This window comes from Myzus persicae, unplaced genomic scaffold (genome assembly GCF_001856785.1).
Source record: "Myzus persicae strain clone G006 unplaced genomic scaffold, MPER_G0061.0, whole genome shotgun sequence".
In the NCBI taxonomy this organism is placed as follows: domain Eukaryota; kingdom Metazoa; phylum Arthropoda; class Insecta; order Hemiptera; family Aphididae; genus Myzus; species Myzus persicae.
Genome location: NW_019102925.1, coordinates 570,962 through 593,034, shown reverse-complemented (window position 1 = coordinate 593,034; position 22,073 = coordinate 570,962). Strand labels below are relative to the sequence as shown.

Sequence of the window (22,073 nt, the reverse complement as noted above, 5' to 3'; positions counted from 1 at the left end):
ATCAGCTGACCGTTTAGAAATTGAGTCTCAACTCGGGACCAAAATGTGCGTTTCACACATTTGTAGCATAACAATTCAAATCGTATAAATAGTCACCAGTGCGCCGGCAAAGTCATGAACAACAGCATTCACGAGGTCTTTAGTACAAAAACGACGGACTCCGTTAACTATAATGGAGTAAAAATATTTAGGGATCTCACCTTTAATTGGTTCACCACCGATGACTTATTGTTTTATTTTAAAAGATTGCAATCCATTTGAAAGTAGCGTAAGAGCATGCTGTGGTTAAGGCAATAAAACGTAAAAGGATTTCTCTGACAAAGAATAATAACGCGAAAGGCACCGAAATGTTCCTTTGCAACCGCAGGACAACGGGATAACGTTCCCACGAGGGTCCTTATGAAACTTTTATTTTTCCCAAGTCGATATAATCTTTTTGATTTAGTTTTATCGGAGAGACTGTATCGTCTATGGCAGCAATGCAGTATGGGGTAAAAAAAAAATAGAAAAAAAAAAGAGTTAGTCGATTTTTCTTACACAGCTGTTTTACGAAACTCAGAGCACACGTCGTTGCTCGGGGGTCGGGGAGTGCACACGGGGAAGGTTTTTTTTTCTATCTTTCTCGTCCAACATTCCTCCAAGTGCACAGTATTGTATATTGTAGTGTCCCACGGGTTTCCACATACTCGCGTTTGAGCAATAAACATTTCGTATGTGCTTTGAATTTCAATATAGTCCCTTTTTTTTCCACGACGCGCATTATTCCGTCGTAATTACAAAGGGTAACTTAAGTGCACTTGAGCGTTTTTAATAGGCTAACGGAGTTTATTGGTCACAATGTTTCCTACCATTGAAATGCATAGAAACGACCGTCACGGTATCATTAAATCCATTATTTCCATTATAGCCACCGCTGACCCGATGTCATTTGCGACGCGTAATTTCAATTTGATTTTACCTCTATTCAAATCAAAATCGACGTCACTCGCAGACGGTTCTAAAAAAATACTTGAATTGGTTGAACTTCAACACCGGCACGCTATTCGCATTTTTAAAAAATGACATCCACCCCAAAACAACGTATACGTCCTAGAACGTATAAGAAGTAAAAACCGGCAAACGCATTACGTCCGTTACCATGATACTGGTCTCAACGTAATATTTTCCGATTCGTGGTCTAACAACTCAGCCGAGCTTAGGTTCAAAGCCTTATGTTCGATGCCACTATGGCCAAATATTAATATATTAATGTGTGTGGGTGGCGGACGTTTCGTTCTGCACGATAATCGGGAAGCTACGGAAAACTGGCGGTGAGATCGGAAGTTGTGGTACGCAAAGACAGCCAACAACACCATTTCCTATTCGAGAGTCCTCTCAATTAGCGTGTGGGTGGGCTAATCCCGTGGGGTGGCTTTAGTTTCGCGTAGACTTCCGCGGTGGTGCACACGTTATTTCGTTATCTCGTTCGGACCAGACGAAAATTCCGCGAAAATGTTTTGACCGATGACGTTCAAAGGTGTCTTGGGCCGCAGTTCGAAACCTTATCGACGGCTCGAAAAGATAATGTAACCAATTGCTTGGTTTTGACACACTGCTGGTATTTTGAGTATTTATTATTATAATTATAATTGTAATATTTACATCTTATTTTTGTTTTGAGCTGAATATTTCCTCTTTTGCGCTACTTCGGAGATTTTGCTTACCTCGGTAAGTATCAAACGATATTATGGAGTACATATTTTACTGTACCAAAAGTGGTTGATTTTCATGTAGTTACATAAAATAATATGTATACGCCTAGTCTGTAGTTCCTGTCAGGTTATAAGTACCAACCTTTATAATTGTACCAAAAAAAAAACGCATGTTCTTTGATGTGTTTCCATCTGTCGTCGATCGGTCTAATATTACAGTATGTTCGCTTGACTTCTCGGTAATATACCTATGCATACGTCAAATTAATCAAAATAATATGTTGGTACAGTGAAACCTCGTTTAGTGGGGACATATTCGTACTATCGTTGATAACGTTGTATAAATTAGAAAATCAAAAATTAAATTGCAAATACAAGTGTCCGTTTTTTAGAGTGATCTGGTGTTTAGGAGTTTTCTTATACAAAAGTGGTGAAAATGTACCCTTTCCCATAAAAATATCCGTTTTCGGAGGTGTCCACTATTTAGAGGTGTTTGTTAAGTGCGGTTTCACTGAATATGGATTATTAAAAATAATTTTATTCGTAGTACACTCAAATTCATGTCCATAATAATAATTTGTTTAACTTAACCAATCAATAATGTGACTTAAATAGATTTTGTTTCTCATTAATTTTACTAGATAGGATAACACAGTATAATGCTTTCTTCTTCTTACGATCGTAATGCAACTTGTTTCAATATCATAATACACCAAAAGCATCAAACATAAAGGATCCTTTTCACTGTCTATATAACTTTTTGTATTCAATCTTAATGGATTTTGGTTAATTCAGAACTATTTTAAATTATTAATGGCTCGCATACGCAATTGCGAAATATAATAAAGTAAGAAACTTTAAGAACCTGCATTTTTTTTCTTAAAGAAATATAATTTAAACCAACAGATACTTCATGCTTTTAGATTAATTTTAATTTGTAATTCATGAGTTTGTGCTGATGCATAAGTTTTTGAAATTACTTATGGTATATAGGTATTTAGAATACAGTAACAAGTATTTGAATATTTTGGACATCACAAGGAAGTTGTTTCTAAACTCTTTAGTGTACTTGGAGCAGTAATTTCAAGTCAAAAACGTACCAACTTGAAGTGTAAACTATATTACTGTAGAGCTTGAAGCGTGTCACATGCATTACTTAATGAATTTAAAAAGACATTTCAACTAATTTCGAACAATTTTCTCATTTATTTATTAAAATTAACAATTATTATTAATTTCATGTGAGATATCACATTTTTTTTTAAGCAAAGCCGCTTTTCATCCTTAAATACAGTGAAAACTCTTTATAACGAAACTATTTACAACGAAAAACTATGTTTACCTTAAACATTACATAATACTGGTTGGTTCGCATTATAACCTATTAGTCAATTCATTCTCTATAGCTTTTAGTCACTTTCAATAACGAAACAAAATTTTATGTTTCATAATACAATTTTCTTGTTATCGTGTTATAAATTATAAAAGTAATCATCATAAATGCCGGAATTTCCTAGAACGATTACATTCTTTCACTATCAACTTTGATCATCGTAATAATAATTTTATGCATAAATAATTAATATTTTGTTATTTAACAAAAATATACAAAAACTATTACAAAAACTCTCTATAACGAAATAAATCTCTTGATCCCTTCACATTTGTTAAAAAGCATTTTCACTTAAATATGGTTTAAACTAATATATCCACTACTATAGTATTTTAAGACTACTCGATGTTCAAATTAATGTTACATTTTCTAATATAAATTATTTTAATATTGTTAAATATTTTTTATTGGACTAATTTATTAAATAGTTATGATGATTTAAATATTTTAATAAATAGGATTTTGTAAAAATATATAATTGTATTTTTAAATTATATCATTGGTTTCATGGTATACTATAATCGTTATTTGCTAGCATCCATTACCAAAATATATACAATTACTAGTTGTTAAAAAAAAATGCACTTTATTTATCATGAAAACCAAATATTATATGCTTAAAATTCCAACTGCAATATAATATTTTATCCATTGAATAATTTTACATTATTACCCTTCTGAAATATTTTTTTTTAATTTTATAAGTTTTAAATTAGTTTAATTTTAAATTTTTTATTTAAAGCTTTAGCAGTAGCTTACTATTATGGTACTTAAACAGGTACAACTTGTTGTGACACAATCGACAGAAAAATAAAAATCTATAAAATATTTAACTCAGATGTAACACAGAAGGTTATAAAGGATTTGTCTATATTGTACCTAATCCTTTAATTCAGCACTTCGGCATGAATAATTAATATATGAATGGGTTATTAGCAGGCCACAGCTCAGTTAAAAATATTCTGAAACTAATAAAAAAAAAAACGGTTTAATACGATCATAAAGTATGCAACACGTATGTAAATATAATTTGAACATAGCCACCACAATATACGAGTTTTAATAATTCTTAATTGTTTAATCAAATTCTATATCGGGTTTGTACATACTCATTTTACACCCATCTGTTTCTAAGTTGTTATTACAATAGTGTAATAATTGAAACAATGTAACTCAAACACAATAAGGTATCTCACTAAAAAACCAAATAATATATAATTATATTAGTTATTATCTATTTGGTATTTGGCAATGGTAACAATGATAAAAAAAACATTAAACAACTGAACAAAGGTTATTGAAAGAGTAAAATGCAGACAATAAATTTAATATCAACTAATTGGCATTTGACTTTATGGAAACAAACAACAATAATAATTGAAGACCTTTTACAGAACAATGATCAGCGAATTAATAACATTAGCCCACTAACTTTTTGATTGTGAACGTGGTACCTGCACGTGAACTCGACGTGTCGGATTTTCATTGTGACCCTCGTGTATTATGTACCAATATATAGGAAACGTTTTCGGAGGTAAAATAATAATTACAACCGATGTACCTATAGCGTAAATTATGAAAAACTCGTTACAGTTTTAACTCACGATATAACAATGATAAAGCACCAAGCAACTATTGGACGCAAACATGTTTTAACTGCGACGTATTTTTACGGTCGTTGGTCGTCTCATTTTCTACTTGTATAGTCGAAGGCGTCTTAATAAAACGTTATTGTTAATCTATTAATATATAATATTTTGTAAAAGAAAAGTAAAAAAATTATTTTTATCGATCTAATGCCCGGCGACTGTGGCCATTAGCTATGTGTGGGGGAGAACGGTTGATGTGAAACACGTATCTGTACGTGTGGCAAGGAAGTGTCGCTATAAAAACCCAGGTGGTCACCCACCCGAGTGGTAGCGACGGCCGCCCTTACGTACGTGCGTTCAGAGCATTGCCGCAAATCGAGCACACGACCGCGCTTCGCCAACCCACTAAATTTATTTGTTTGCATTCACCATTTTAATAATTCCACGATGTCTGCTTGTATTTTTGCAGGTAGCAAAGGCGGTCTCGTCTTGACCAAACTAGTCATACCTCAGTGGGCGGACTTGAGGAGTTCGGTGACACTGTACTGCCAGTTCGACACGGGCGGCGACAGTCTGTACTCGGTGAAATGGTACAAGGACGATAACGAATTCTTTCGATACACGCCAGGATTGAATCCGCAGACGCTCGTGTTCAGCTTGGACGGCGTAAACGTGGACGTGAGTACAAAAGTTGGACGCGTTAGCGTTTTCGGTCGGTTTTCGTTTTTTTTTCCTCATTTCTCTTCGGGCGGTAAATTATTTTATCGCACGTCGCGTGTACTCCGCGTGTGACGGTGGCTTAAAAATTACGGCCAAAACTTTCTTAGGCCACGGGGTCGGGAGAGTTTGTCACCACCACCGCCGCCGCCATAAGGAAAGCGGTTAAGTTAGGTTAGGTGCGCCCGAGAGATAGGGACCATGTCGCTGTGCAGGCGGAGACGGTTAAACGCCGAGATGAAACAACGAAACGTTGTGTAATCCTGTAGCTATAATATCATGTACGTATATAATATATTTTCGCGAAAATTTGTGTTGAAAGTTTTCGACTCATTGACCTACATAGGAACCGCGAAAACATTATCACATACCCCGGTGCGTCTGTATCTCGTACTTTATATCGGCTCGGCAGCCGTTTTTACGCGGAAAGCCTGAATAAAAATCTAACGAAATAAACGACGCTCGTCCGCCATGTATTCTCTACCCCTCCCCCCCCCCTTTCTTCGCCATAAGCAATAAAATATACGAACGCCACTGTCACACCGTCGTACAATATCGTCGTTTATTTCGTATTCATGTGCAAGCCTCCAGGCCCCCTCTCCCGAGGTAGAGCAATTTACCGCCGTCGTAGTCATCGTCATCGCCAGCGCAGTTGTTTTACAACGTCATAACTATACAGTGCCATAGTATTTATATTATTTTGGGTTTACGCATGATATGCTATATAGTATTTTTGATTCTCTCATTTTGAAGACTTACATTCACTTAGTATACAACATTTCGAAAACAAAAATATATTTTATTAAAAACACCTACCTATTTCAACGATTAAATATTGCTTTGAACATTATTTTTATGCTCTCATATTTGTTTTTAACTCCACGTATTACCCAATCTTGGTAGTAGCTACGCAATTTAATGTAATTACATCGTATTTACATTTCTAGGATAGGTAATTCCATTTTAATTATTATTGTTATTGTTATCCACTAGGAGAGTAAGTCGTCCTCCAGAGAAGTGACGCTGTATCCGTTGACTAGGACGAGCAACGGCAATTACAAGTGTGAAGTATCTACGGATGCTCCGAATTTCCCAACAGTCGTCGAAGACGCCAATATGTCAGTCATCGGTAAGAAATAATAGTAATATTATTTAAATGCAATATTCATAGATATACATTTCCAAAAATAAGTAATACAAAATATTGGATCTCGCAAACTAATACTATATATTTAATAAATTGTCTAATAAATTATAATATTACTATAGTAGGTATAACAAATTTTATTTATATTTACATAATTGATATTCAAAGACAATACGAACTAAATATTGAATGCTGAAATTCATATTTCCCTTGAGTAAACTTCAAAAGTTGTTCGTGATATGAATTCATTGAATTCAATGCATACAAATTTTGAATAAAAAACTTACACTTTGCGTCACAACTATCCCGAAATAAATCAATGTACATTGTATATAATATACGGTTCCATATATAATATGTTATATAATGTGTATTATAAAAAACAATTAAATATAAAATATCTATAGTTTTAGATTTGTTGGTTTACTAAAGCTTTTTAAATAATTATGTCTTAATCCGAATAGGTTGGCCATCTACGAGCGATTTATCCTATTATTATGCTCAGATTAAGTTTTCAGCATATATGTTTCAACGATTTTCTTCTGAGCTTTGTCACTATGTGGCTGACAATAAAGTGTACCTATACTTAGCCATTTACATGGTTTTGCTGATATATGTGTTAAGCTATCGCCACTGGAACTGAAGGAAACCATTCTATGCAATCCAGTGCTTCCAGTCAATGCATTATTTTATTTACAACACATTTTCCCCACCTACTGTGTCATTATTGTCGTCCTATATCTGTGATTATGCGTCGAAGTGTATTAGGTACATTAGCGAGGTATCAAACATTACCTGTTTAGTTGTTTCCGACTGTTTTCTTTTATTACATCATCAACCAGACATTTTCAATCTCGACAACTTCGTTAATTAACAACAATGATGTAGTGATTTTTCACCCAAAGTTTATTCCAATCTAGTATCGTTATTCGTTGATTTTTTAATACAACATTTATATTTTAGTTAGAATAATAAGGATAATAACTAATAAGGATATTATCTACACAGTGGTAAAATAATCATTAATCGTACAATAGAAGCGTATAATTTTAAATTTTGTTATCTATAAATTATAATGATACATGCCACGAAGACGTACACTATTATATTTTCCATACGGCATAACTTTCATCTTCTAGATAATATATTATAGCAATACTTTTCTTTTTTTTTTACGTTTATTACATTACATAATATACAATCTGTAAACATAATTACAATAAGCAAATTATATATATACATTGGCAATGAATGCCTGAGGGGAGTAGTTACCCAGTAGTAACACTCGACTAAATGGTCGTAATCTAAATCCAAATAATTAATAATATTAATGTAACCATTCTTGAGTTATTCAGTAGTTTGATTATTGACATAATTGTTATTGTCAATACAAATGTCAATACCCGTAGTAATTATTATTCATAACATAAACACGAATACAATATAATGAATAGTTCATTATTATACACACACTTAAATTAATACGTATTGTTGGAACAAAAATACAATTATTAATTATTAGAGTTATAATGTATTTTAACAGTACATATTCTTATCACTTAAACAATTAATAGTACTGATGGAATTTATTGCAATGAATGTGATTTTAATCTATCATGTCTCGTTTATAGCGTTTCCCGATGATGGTCCGAGGATAGAAGGACTCAGACCAATGTACTCCGTAGGTGAATTCTTAGAAGCCAACTGTACAGCCAAAATGACATTTCCCCAAGCACAGGTCACCTGGTTCATCAACAACCTAGAGGTGAGTACAAATGGTTTTTAGCATAACATCTTTAGTATGAAAAAAAACCATCGGACACTGACAGACACGAACCGATTAATGTCTTAGATAATTTATTTTTTCCGCGGACTGGAAATAAAAACGTATAAAATCGTAGTGTAGTGTACGTGTACGGTCTGGTGATTACTTTTCTCCGGTTGTGCGTCCGAAAGTTTTCGCGTTATAAGCTCAATAAAACGCATTGGGAAGTGCCCTGCGAGTTTTAATAACAGTTTAAAACTCGTTTGGACGCACACACACGCACGTCGCCCCCCACGCCCGCAAACATGTTTTGCTGACCGTTCATCGTATATAATAGAAAAAGTTCATCGATCAAGCGCTTTTAAAACGAGCGCACAACTTTTTCACCAGCCCACCCCGTGACGGTGGTGTCGGCGGCGTGGCACAGACAACAACTACGAAAGTGCAAACGGACTCGCGCGAACTGGCGTGAGATCTGTCGCGCGGATGGTTACTCACCCGCTAAAACCGTTCATTATACATCATAGGTCGTATGCGCCCGCACGTCACATGCTCAGTAATAGATAGTATATTATATCTTTGTTCGCATCAAGTCCGGACACTAATCGGCCACTTGGGGGGACAGGTAAACTGGTTGAAAAATGTCCGGCTGCTAAAACGACCAAATCGAAAAACCGTTCTACTCCGTTTGTGTGCGTGTGTGTGTGTGTTGTGTGTATGTGTGTGTGTGTCTTTCTCTTTCTCCGTGTATAAGCGTATACTTTTTAAACTCTTGACCTGTCCCGAAACGGATAAGCCATACGACCGTGTAATACCTATTATATGACCGTGCTGCACGTCTTAGGTTCCACCGAAACACCACCGCCGTGTCCATGTCAGTCCGAGGATACTGCTGCTGTCTCCGCCGACCGATGTCCCAAGAATTATGTTTTTAAGAAAAAAAATAATAATAATAATAATAAAAATAAAGTTTCAGCTCGTTATTTTCACGAATTTCCCCCGAGGACGTGTTCTATAGTTGTTTGTATAGTAAATTAATATAAATGAAAAAGAAAACCTGTACGAACAGAAATGCCACCTCGCGACACGCGACTATGAATAGGTGAACTTTCTTTTAAATCGTAATGTGAAAAACGTTTCTTGATCGAATACAAAACAATTGACGTTGTTACCTATAAGTAAAATGTAAATAATTGGTTTTACTTAAGACATTTTCTCAGAATTATTTTCAAAAGAGTTTAAAGTATAGGTGTTAATATTATATAGATATATTTTTATTTATTTATTTGTTGGCAATTAAGTAAATATTAATAGTAAACAAATTAAAATGTAATACAATTTCAGGTTATTCCAATAAAAAACGAAATTAATATAATATGTTTTTTAAAGTTGGAATGTATAAAATGTTTCATACGTTATTGGCATATTATGTAGTCGAGATCATCGACCAAAATGTATTGTAATTATTTCGTTTTATATTCAATATTAATATTACAGTTCAAAAAATATACAATGATTTAATGTTATTAAAACATAAATGTACAACGCATTTGATTTATTTAAATTTTAAATTTATATTTTAAAACGTTCGGTATAATAATGTCTGAATTGAGTATAATAAAAAAAATATAGTATCGTTAAACATATTTTTTATAGTGTTTTTGAAGTAAATAGAAGATAAAATGTAAATTTTCTTGTAAAAATGTAATCTATTTTAATATGAGGTGAAAAATGAGTACATATTTAAGTCAAAAAATACATTTATTTTATTATATATTTTTCTTAATATAGTTGTAATACATCTATTTGAATATAAAAGTCAGGAACAATAAAGATACATTAAAATTTTATCGTAGGTAAAGTTTGATTAAATCGTAAAACCATGCCAAAAGATTGATTAAATTACAAAACAGTTACCTAACAATTTTCTTCGATTTTGAAAATTAATCTGCCTTAGATTATATGATGGGTCCGGTGCTTTCTAACACCACGTCACTTAATTTCGAGATGTCGTTTACGATTTACGTGAATATTAAACTTAGTAAATCATTTCTCGAAACTCGGAAGTCTGTTCGTACTAAATGTGCCTAACGATAGTTTTCAAAATGTTCGTATCAACTCGAGACCAATCCTCTTGAGACCGTATAAATACCTTTACGACGTTTGAGCGACTTATGGGCACACTCGGTCGTTTACGGAGCTTTTTATTTTTTTTTATTATGGAGCTCTTAATCACACAGTCGTATACCGATCTCCAACTCTATACCAGGCGCACTGCTATATTGGTCGTCTCGCAATAATTGCACTCGAAATCCATTTTAATCAGCATTTCACGGCTGAAACTGCTCTCTTCTTTATCCTACATTTCAGTTTAAATGGTTAGTCTATTGATTATGTTTAACTTTAATTTATATGAATCTGTCTTCGTGCGGATCCGTATCATCGAGTATATAGGATTCACAGGTATCACAGGAAACTCTGAAAAAAACACTTAATACTAGATTCCGTTAATGTATGATACATATATATATTTATTTTAATTTAATACCATACTATTATTGTGCCTTTGAACGATCTAACTATGATTTTAATTAATATTCTTGAGTGACTATGATTTTAGAATAATCTCTGACATGGGGAATGTGGAAACAAAACTTAAATCTATATTTTTAATGTTCAATACAAAAAATGTTTTAATTCATGACTTCCAGATATTGAAATATTTTTAGATCGAAGATTTTTGTTTCTAAAAATGTAAAACAAGTTTCTCTACCATGAGTACAAATAGTGGTTCCTCAAAAAACATAAATGATGATAATTGTGTGCTAAAATTACAATACATTTTATCTCAGAACACTTCACATATCATTATAATTTGGGATAAACTTTTTTTATAAGAACGAAATGGAAGAATATATTATGAATGGTTTAGTTCTCTCCGGAAATGTGTCAAACAAACGAATTAATCGAAAAATTTTTGCATAACCGAAAAAGTGTTTTATCTCGTTTCCTCGTTTCCCCTCGCACGCCATAGGTTTCTAATATCGGCCAGTCGGATACGTTTTGAAGCTAAAAAGGTCTTATTTACAAAAGGAAGCCTCTTTGCATATCAATTCGTCGAGAATAGAGTAAAGAAAAAAAAATCCCACCAAGAAGAAAATCGGTTAACCCACGATTTATTTCAGAATTATTTAGTCCCTCTTCCTTCGTGGCTAAGAGCTGGAGTTGACTTGGTACCTAAACTTAGTGATTTATCGGAGGCGAAAGATAGAGACAATTTCTACTCAAAAGAATATGTGACCCACGAGAGACGAAGAGAGATAAATGGAACTGAATTTTATTGGCCCTGATTTCACGGTTTTGTTTTGACCAGTGCAACACTGTAACCACTCTGTACTTAAAAATAACAAGTATAGGTAGAACCTACCTACGTCTTGAAGTAGTATAATAATAAAAGTATTTTGTACTAGAATAACAGGTTAACTGAAAAACAAAAACTTAATTTCTTTTACACATATATATTTAAGTCCTATATAATTGTTTAACACAACAAACATTTTTAAGTACATTTCTATTTAAACAATAACTTGTACATAATATTTAATGTATTTATAATAACAAACATATTTTCTGAATTATCAATTTTATAATATTCACCATTGTTGTTTTTGATGAATATGACGTATCTATATGGTTTTTTTCTTTTAAATTGTATTTCACTATTTTGATAAGGTTTGATCTTTTCTATAAAATAATAGTAAAATAGTGTTTTTTTTTTTTTAATAGTTAATTTCATGGAAAAAATAAAACGATATAGGTACAACTCTTTGATACAAAAGAAAAAAAAACTTTTGAGTCAATTGTAATTATACTAGTTCTTAAAATTATATAATTACATTTTAGTTTTTAAAATATGAAAACTGATATCATTATTAGATTTTGATTTTAAATGTTTTTTATCGTAACTATAGTACTAGAGACCGTAATCAAAAATATCAAAGGTACTTACTACTGTAAATTCAGTTACCTTTAGTTTAGTGAAATATTAATTATTTGGTATAGCGGCAATATTAACAGGTTATTTTTTGTTCCTTGTATCGACACAATATTAAAATTAACTATGTAGGTAGAATATCAACTGATTTTTATTTTTATTATTATTATAATTTTTTTTTCAAATAAAAACGGCGCACACGAGTGTGAATATAAAAATGAAGCTCGACGACTTTCAGATCCGTCTCGACGCGTTTAATGAAAAACTGAAAATGTATCACACCGGTATAAAAAATTACCATAAGAAATGACTGTAGGTAAATAAATGGATTTCGAGCGACGTATGCGTATCATTCGTCATACTCATCGAATTACCCACGGAAAACCTTTCAGCCCCGAGGAACGTTGAATTTTCCGTATGCACACACACACACACACACACACACACACACACACACACACACACACACAGCCGGCACATGTATGTGTGTGGGCAAGTGCATTCATGCGTGCGTGTGCGTGCTGAAAACGTATTTTTAGTTTTATCTTAAAGCCAACCATATCGTTGTGTTATTTTAACGCGGCGGGAAAAACACACTATACGTAATGTACATCTAAATCAACACGCTTTAAGCGCGCCTGGGAATTTATTTTCAAAGCGGTCGTGTCCCGTAAGAAGTTGGCCTTTCTGTCTCCGGTACAGACGCGCTTCAACCCTCCGAAATTAATTATATCGGTCGCCAAGTGCAGTCGCGATGGAACCGCCGACTAACACCCTTGGGTCCTATATCCAATCAATATAATTTATATAGAATATATATATATATGTATATGTGTATATATATAAGTATGCACTTGATTTGAACCCGAGCGTTGTGGTTGAGTAGACAAGAGACACGACCCACGGCGCCTTCTAATATTGTTGAAGCAGAAAATACTTCAAGACTGAGGACTGCCAATATAAAATTATTCTTATTACATTGTGTGCAATACCGTTTCTTCGCCGTAATTGCCGTTGCCGTATTTTAACGACGTACACTTTTGGTAGTCGTCATTCGATACTAACGAATACTACGTCTTGTTATTGTGTTTTTAAAAACAACACGATTTTTTTTTTTTAATTCAACTTTCAATAGTAAGTTTATGAGACTTCGCACTCTGCGTCACCGACAAACCTACATCAAATATTATTGCGTTAGATTTATTGACACGATTAGGACTACTATCGAAGTTTATATAGTGTGTGTTAAATTAATAGAGATACTTATCATAACAATTACCTTGGCATATTGTAATAATATGTGATAACAAAATGTTTAGTTACATCATGATAATATTGAATATTTCGTTTTCAAAAATACTGCATAGGTACTCTCGTTTTACTTAAGATTTCTTCGACTTCAGGGTAACGCAGGCAGATAAAAATAGAGCCAACTAGCAACTACTGGACTTGGTTGTATGATCTACCACAACTTGTTCAAACATAGATAATATTATAATAATGGATAGGACACCTAAACCAGTTTGATATGGGGGCTTGTGCTTTTTGAGGGAAGATAGAACGTAAAAAGAGAAAGACAATGTGTGTCCTTTTATAAGGTTATGTACAAGAACTGTTTTATGAAATAATGTTAAATAAACCTAGTTATTGATAAATCACCAAACTAAACCTATTTTAATCATGTGGACTGTTTTTTAATATAAATTATATATCGTTAACTAATACCAATTAATTATTAATATTATTTATTATCATTTATAATTATATCAATATTCACCCCATGTAACCTGGACCATTTATCACTACATTTTCTTGCAATACGTTCTTGTGTTCTACCCATACTTATATTATCTTTGGATCAAACAGTACGCATTTGTCAAAATCGCTTATCATAATGTAACCTCCAATATTTGTTTGACAGATGATTATTAAGTAATTCCCATGTATAGGTACGTAGTGTATAGAAACGCCACCTGGAAAAAACGGTCATTTTACTTAATCGGAAATAAAGTGACGGCGAGAGTGGAAATGGCTAATGAACCGATGTCATAAACATCGCATTCTCCTTTTTAATAATATGTAATAACTTTACCTTTGGGAAGGCCCCAAAAAATATCCCCCCTCCCCGCCCAAGACAATCACCACACCAATCATTGGTAAATGGACGTTGTGAACACTAAGTGTGATGTGTACACGACTCGGAGGGTCAGCAGTTTGTACAAACGTATATATTTAATCATATTTTAAACTCTTCCTTATATCCTTACCAGTTACCACCACAGGTCTGATTCTTATGGGTACGGAGTATCACGTGTACTTCCATGGTTCAACTCACGGGTTTCGTTATAATTACCTTTCCTCAGAATATATCTTATAGTTCTTAATATTTTAGTACGCATGAATGAATGCTTTAACATCGGAAAACTGCGAATATCTGCGGTATGGTATTATAATAGACTTCTATGGTTCAACATATTACATTTTGCACTCATAAATGAGCAAAATATTTTCAGTAGGTATTCAATTTGATTTTCACGTTATTACAGATTTATAGAGAAAACGTATGGGTAGATTACAGCAGTGCACATTGTGCCCGATGTACTATACTGAGAACTAAATTGAAATAGGGAAATAAGAATTTCATTGAAATATCCAAGTTGACGTAGGAGAAACACAAATCGGTAAACTGATTAAACGCAATATTAGTATTCTATACGTTAATATGTGTTTACCAGTAAATATCACTAAACCTGTAGAAGTGTTTTACTAGAATAATTAATACATTATTTGATGTGATATTATAATAATATGCGTATGGTCGCTCAGAGCAGTTATTTTTGTCAGCGTTTACTATTTAATCCCGGTTATCGAGTACCTACATAATAATTACTATTTATTTTAGAATATATAAATATATTATAGTATCGTCATGGTCTCAGCTATATATATGTCTGAAAACAATGATGATCAAGTGCTCAAACTGAATATCGTGTAAAATTTGAATAGCATCAGCTGTGTATTTAAAATGTTTTGTATAAAACAAAATTAATTTGGCTCTGAAAACACTGAGTATAACATGAACTTTTTTATTTTTTAATCGTGGTAAAAATATGTATATAAACTGAACATATTAAAATTAAAATATTCGTTTTATAATATTAAGTGAAGTTCCACCTTAATTTATATTTATTACTCTGCATGTCGATCGCTGGTTGTTCTATTAAAATACATGCAGTTACCGTGCTTAGCTGGTAAAAAATTTTCATAAAATTACAAATTACAAATGTTGTCACATTTAGTATTCCAGTTCGTTGATCATATTAATATCACAATAAAATACTAGTTATTTCAACTTTAGTTTACTTTAAAATTTAAATACTGACACATTATACATAGCTATAGTTAGTTACTTATGAAGTAGCTGAAAATAGTGAACATTTTTTGACATAAGTCTGATTGTCACTTATAACTATTATTTGACAATTTTTTTCCGTTACTGCACAACGAATTATAATCGACTTTTTATTCACTACCGATATTTAAATGTACAATAATATATCAATAAATCTGACTGTCTAACGGAAATGTATTAGTATATTATTATTGATTAATATTCGATATACGATATACCTACGGCTTTTCCATGTTCGTTTCAAATACACAGCTAATAAAATTGATTACAATAGAGTACAATGTATATTTTTATTAAGTAACATTTTGCAATATAAAAAAAAAGTGGCTTCGTTATTATCGTATAGCATTAAAATATAATTGTTATGTTTGATACCTATTCTAATCGCATTACTCACTAGATTGTCAAACTAATTCCTATCAGATGAAAACATGAAAAACTACTCATGTTGAATGAAAAATAACAATACTATATTATATTATGTGCAATGAATTTTTCTTTCAAATTAATATAATATAGACTAAAGCCTGATGGTCCTTATAGTAGGTAGTATTATTATCAGAAAAAAATATTATCGTGGAAAATATAATAAATGCATATATTATAAAATATATACGTATACGTTTATTTATATACACACAAAGGATCTTGAATTTTTATGAGCAAAATGAAATCGCAGCAAACACAATTGCGTTTCTTTAGAATAATAATAATATAACCCAATAAAACTTTATACGGCTACCGAGGTCTCTCTTTTGCTCCACACGAATTTATGGTCGATACAATAACATTAACTCGATTATATGTATAAAAAAAAAATGAAGATTTAGAAGTACCATATGGAAAAAAATCCCATTATGACTGAACGAAATGCAACCGTAAGTTATAGTGAGTGTGTTCGAGTGAGTGTGTATGTGGGTGTGTGTGTGTGTGCGTGAGCTCGAATATCTAGCAATTGTTGTTATTATTATGGGGTACAATACGTGTCAGGAAAAATGTGATCAGGAAAATTGCTAGAAACATCTTTACTGCAGCCTTTGAGATAAAATCGTTTTGGATGGTACTATTGTATAAAATAAAAGTGTGGGTGTTTAGAACTGTACTTACCTATACACTTTTGATAACGTTTTAATTTGTTCAACTGTAATAAAATCTGTCGTTTTAAATTATTGAATAAAATATCAAAATATCAAAAATTAATTAATAAACAAGTACCTACACAAATATAATTATAACACACTTTGCTTCAGTCTTTTTGTTCAGACTTATGTGCTGGGGGAGGAGGGGGTCAAGCATTTTCGGGACTCGAAGTAAATAAGATAAAAATAATTCTTATATACTTACAAATATCTGGTCCCCGAGATGTTATTCATTTTTTTCAGAGGATAAAGGGTTATACGCCCCTAAAAAATCAGTTCTTGGATGTATTAACTTCAACTATATAAAAAATACAAATACCAGCATATAAAACAATGAAATAATAGTAACACGTGAAACAGACTCCTTCCAAGGCGTATACTAATCATTATAATTTTTGTTTAGTAGCCATAAACGATATTTACAAAATAGCTACCAAATCCTACATACATTATCTTCGTTTATAACTGTGATATCATCCTGTAATCACTCACAAGTTGAAAAACTACTATACAATTTCTTAAATTTATTCTCTACGCTCTTTTCAGAATTAAGCATCAGTTTTCCTCTTTTAAGACTCAATACATTTAATAAAGAAAAAAAACTCTTATTGAGTAATTGACTTCATGAACGATAATTAACGTTTTCAAATAATATTTGAATGTTGGATCTAATCTTTGAACAAAAATAATGTCAAGGACCCTAACTAAAAAAAAAACAGAAACCAAATTTTTATAACGAACGAACATGGTAAAAATACTATACGATCAATATTTGGACCAGAAACAAAGACCCTTTTAATCTACAAATCGCGTATAATTTCTTTAAACGATTTGAGGGAGATTGGCACAATTTAAAATAAAAAAAATTACCTTATTCTTTAAATGACATTCATAATTTCAGATTTAGATTCAGAAAAATCCCCACTTGAACTAAGACGTCAAGATGGCATGATTATAAATACTAAAACGAAATTTCTACAGGATCATATTATCACGAACAGTTTATTGAAAAACTTACTGTCCTTCAACATAATGAACAAACAATGTAAAATGTAAAAACAAAATAAGTGATTATGTTGGTTGCCAATTACATACATTAAACTAAACACAATTTATTCAATCTAATTTTTATTCTGACGTACAAAAGAACATATATATATATATAATACCAATACAGATATTTTAATTTATGAACATAACTCGAAAATATATTACTGATAGGTAAGTCATAACTGAGTTAAGTATACGAAACCATTTATTGAAAATAATGTTTTTTTTTATGAAATTGTCAAAATATTTCAAACTAATTTTGACCTATTAATTATTGGCATTTTTTAGTTTTTAAAAATTATCACTAAAAAACTTGAAAATAAAATGTCTTTTGTAATTAATTAATTCTTACTGAAATGTAATTTTTTTTATAGATATTAGAAGTCAAAGTTATGACGAAAATGGATGTTTAAATTAAATATGTATAACGACTTTAGTTATTATGCTTTACTTTCGCGGTTTTAGCACGTTATTATTATTTTTATTGCCAATGATATTTCCAAAATATTTAGATTAACTTTAAGCTATTTCTTTTTGTTGATATCAGGACCTGTTCACACAGTTTTACGGTAAGTCAGCATTGACAAAAAAAAAAAAAAAATGAAAATAATATATTTTGATATACAATATAAATATAATGCATTTATTAAATAGGGGACGAACCTAATTATATTGTATTGTATTAAATAAAAATTAACAAGAAAATTACAAAAATATCAGAATGAACAGACAATAATTACACTAAGTACTAAGGTATGGTGGGTCCTCATTGGCTAGTATACTATTGATCCATTAAATATATAATCAAATATTCTTATTACGTAGTTATTAATATAGGCAATTTTGACCGATCCGTTCAGAATCTTTGTATCTCTGCAAATTTAACATATCCTTAATGGTCACTGTAACTAACCTGATACCTTCACAATGACCAAGTTCACTTGAAAGCTGATATGAAGCAGGACAAGTTTCCTGCTTTTTTTTTATCAACTATATCTAAACTGCCAAAACATTATTCATCGTTTTTAAATTTTAAATTATGTCAACTGAATATTGTGATACTTTATAATAATTATGATACTATTTTAGGTACGATGATATTTCTAATACTTTACTACGAGTACCTATATTAATAACAACCTTTATTTCAATTTGATGTATTATGAAGTAGGTATAGTATTACCTATCAAACACAAACTATAGTATCACGGTTATTTGATCGCGAGCACAACTTATAAGTTGGAGTTTTCTAAAATATGACATTTTATCGTTTGCCCTACATGTTATATTTGATTTAGTCATATTTAGTCTGAATAAATTATATTAATGTTTGCATAACATCGACTATCGTTTTATTATAATTTGATGTAGTCTGTAGATGTGTTTTATACTGTATCTGGATTTTATACGTGACTTTAATGTAGCAGAATCACTCACATCAAAATGTCATTTTGCTTGTTTCATACCATACATACGCATGGCCCGGGGTCATTCAAATTATATATTACGATGTAACAGAGAATCACAATGCGGCGTAATCGCTCGTCATTTTAGTAACATCGAGTTCAGACAACACGACATTCAGCCATAGTTGCAGACAATTGATTATGCTTTTAATGCGACTAATTGAATGAATATCCAAATAGGATTAAGACTGAAAATTTAACTGTGTCTTCTTATCGATTAAAATAAAAAATTATAATAATTATAATATTCCTGCAAATAATGTATAACTATATTATTGTTTATTTTTGTGTGTTAAATATATTTTTGTGATAAATAATAATATGCAAAGGAATCGAAATTCACAATATTTCCTAATTCAAGTTCCTTCATAATTGAATATCTATCAAAACACTTTGAAAATAATAAGGGTATTTTAAAGGCACAAAAAATGAATAAATATTTTGCTAGAAAAAGTTCATAATATTTGCACACTTACTTTCTAAAGCTTACAGTTTGTTTTTATTTTCATAAATTTTTGTTACCGTTATTGTATTAAAAGGCATTTTTATAGAGTTTTGAAAGGTTTTCATTTCTTTAAGTTTTATATTGAAATATAAAGTATTGTATAATGAAAAATATTATTAATAAATTGTCTATAATCCAATTTATGATAATAAAAGGTTTTGCCTTTGTGGTTTAAATCGAGTCACAAGTAGTTTATTTATTATTTTCTTTGCATTCGTATTGCATCATGTTTGCTGTCAATTTATTATGATTGAATTATTAAGAAATAGAAAATAAAAGTTTGAGAAAGAACGTCTTCCGAACCATCCAGGTTTTTAAACAATGATAATTATCAAAAACAGAAGTGTGTTTTTATTTTATTTTATTTGTATGAAACTGTGTGTTGGATAATAATCATTTTCATTTAATTCGTTTTACATAATGTTTTCAAGTCAAGGACGTTTTGAAAATAAATAAATTACCACTATTCTTATCTACTATTTAGCCGAATCCCTATTGTTGGGTAGAATTTGATAGTGTGCTTGAGTAATATTTTTTTCTAATAAGCTCACATAATATTATTATCTTATTTTATAATCAGCTAATTGAAAGCAATATGCAGTATCATGTCCATAATTTACGTATTGTTAATTATATTCATGTATTAAATTTACGAGTGCTTGTAATTAATTTTGTATTCATATTTCTCGAATTCACGTGAATACTAATATGAATTTTAACGAATAGGCGAAAAATGACGTTCGATATTATGATACATACAACATTTCGGATAATGGTCACGGTGTGTAATGTGTATAAATATAGTCGTCAATTGACAAAATTAATTAAATAGTATTTATAATATGTCAACGCGTATATACCACATTCCATTGTTCTTGTCATGACACTAAAAATGATTATTTCATAGAAACATTTTGAATGAATATATTATAGCTGTGTGTGGGAGTGCGCAAGCGCCCGCGTCTCAATGGTATTATAATACATAATATTATTGTCTTTTCCGAAAGTCATCGATTTATTTTATCAATTCAATGTAAAATATGAAGTTTATCTTTAAAAATTTGGTATGGAACATCGTGCATTTTTTTTAGTTTATACTGACAATAAGTAAACAAGTGATCCCACTTTCACACCCATTTTTTCTAATAATAAAAAATGTGTTCAAATTAGTGATGGGAATAATCGAGAGAAAATAATCGAGTAACTCGATTATTGGTATTTATCGAGTAACTCGATTATTAGGAAAAATAATCGAATGATAACAGTAATTACTAATTATTAATTACTATTTATTAGTAGTTACTAGTTACTAATAAAATACTAGTAATTCGAGTATTATTTTATTCTACTCATCAGTTAATGCTTAGAAACCATATTAATATCTCTAATATTGTAATATCTTAAAAAAGAAAAAATGCTGTTAAAATCTTAAATCCTGTAACCATACCATAACTGTAACTAATGGCCATGTAACTGCCGAGTTTTTTTCTTGAACAAAAAAAAAAAAAAAATAAGTGTAATAATGAATTCGTATTAACCATGTTTTTAATTTTGTATTAATAAGTTGAATATTGGTTGATTTTTAATCAATAATGTTTAATGTTTTGATTATTTTAATCGAATGAATATCTCGACCATGACGAAATAATATTTCGATTATTTTAATCGAGTGAATATCTCGATTATAGTAATATCTCGATTACTAATTACTCGATTATCGAAATCATTCGATTATTCCCATCACTAGTTCAAATTATGATTTGTGGACATTTTAAATATACATCAAGACAGTTTGTTCTATTTAAGGAATTTATAAATGTCTTTCTGGTTTTTAAAAGACGAAAACCCTCTTTTTCCACTGTAATTTATTCAACTATTCAATAATTATTATGAAAATGTTGACTGATTAAAATAAAATGAAAATTCGAGCAGTTTTCGAGGTATTTAATTCTGTGACTTTGTGTGTCTTGGATAATAGGCCCATGGTAACGATGTTAGAAGATATGCGGAGTTTGTCGATTTGAAAATGTTGGAAATATCACAATTCATTATATTAGTATAAAATGTATTACTATAACTCTCGACTTTGCCCATGAAAAAAATTAGAACACATCATATTATATAACTTGGCATTATAATGCAGTTGTATTCCGGCTTTAAAATGTACTTCAGTTCACGAGCAAATTAAAGTACCTCGCTTTGTGA

The 22,073-nt window shown here is 31.0% G+C and overlaps 1 protein-coding gene across 1 annotated transcript in view; it reads left to right on the top strand.

Moving 5' to 3' along the window:
• Positions 1–22,073, top strand: part of LOC111033417 — a 146,080-nt gene that overhangs the window by 100,710 nt on the left and 23,297 nt on the right. Inside the window, exons 2-4 of the mRNA XM_022314134.1 lie at positions 5,143–5,351; positions 6,384–6,519; positions 8,169–8,302. Coding sequence (XP_022169826.1) covers positions 5,143–5,351; positions 6,384–6,519; positions 8,169–8,302 — 479 coding nt within the window. The remainder of the gene's footprint in view (positions 1–5,142; positions 5,352–6,383; positions 6,520–8,168; positions 8,303–22,073) is intronic.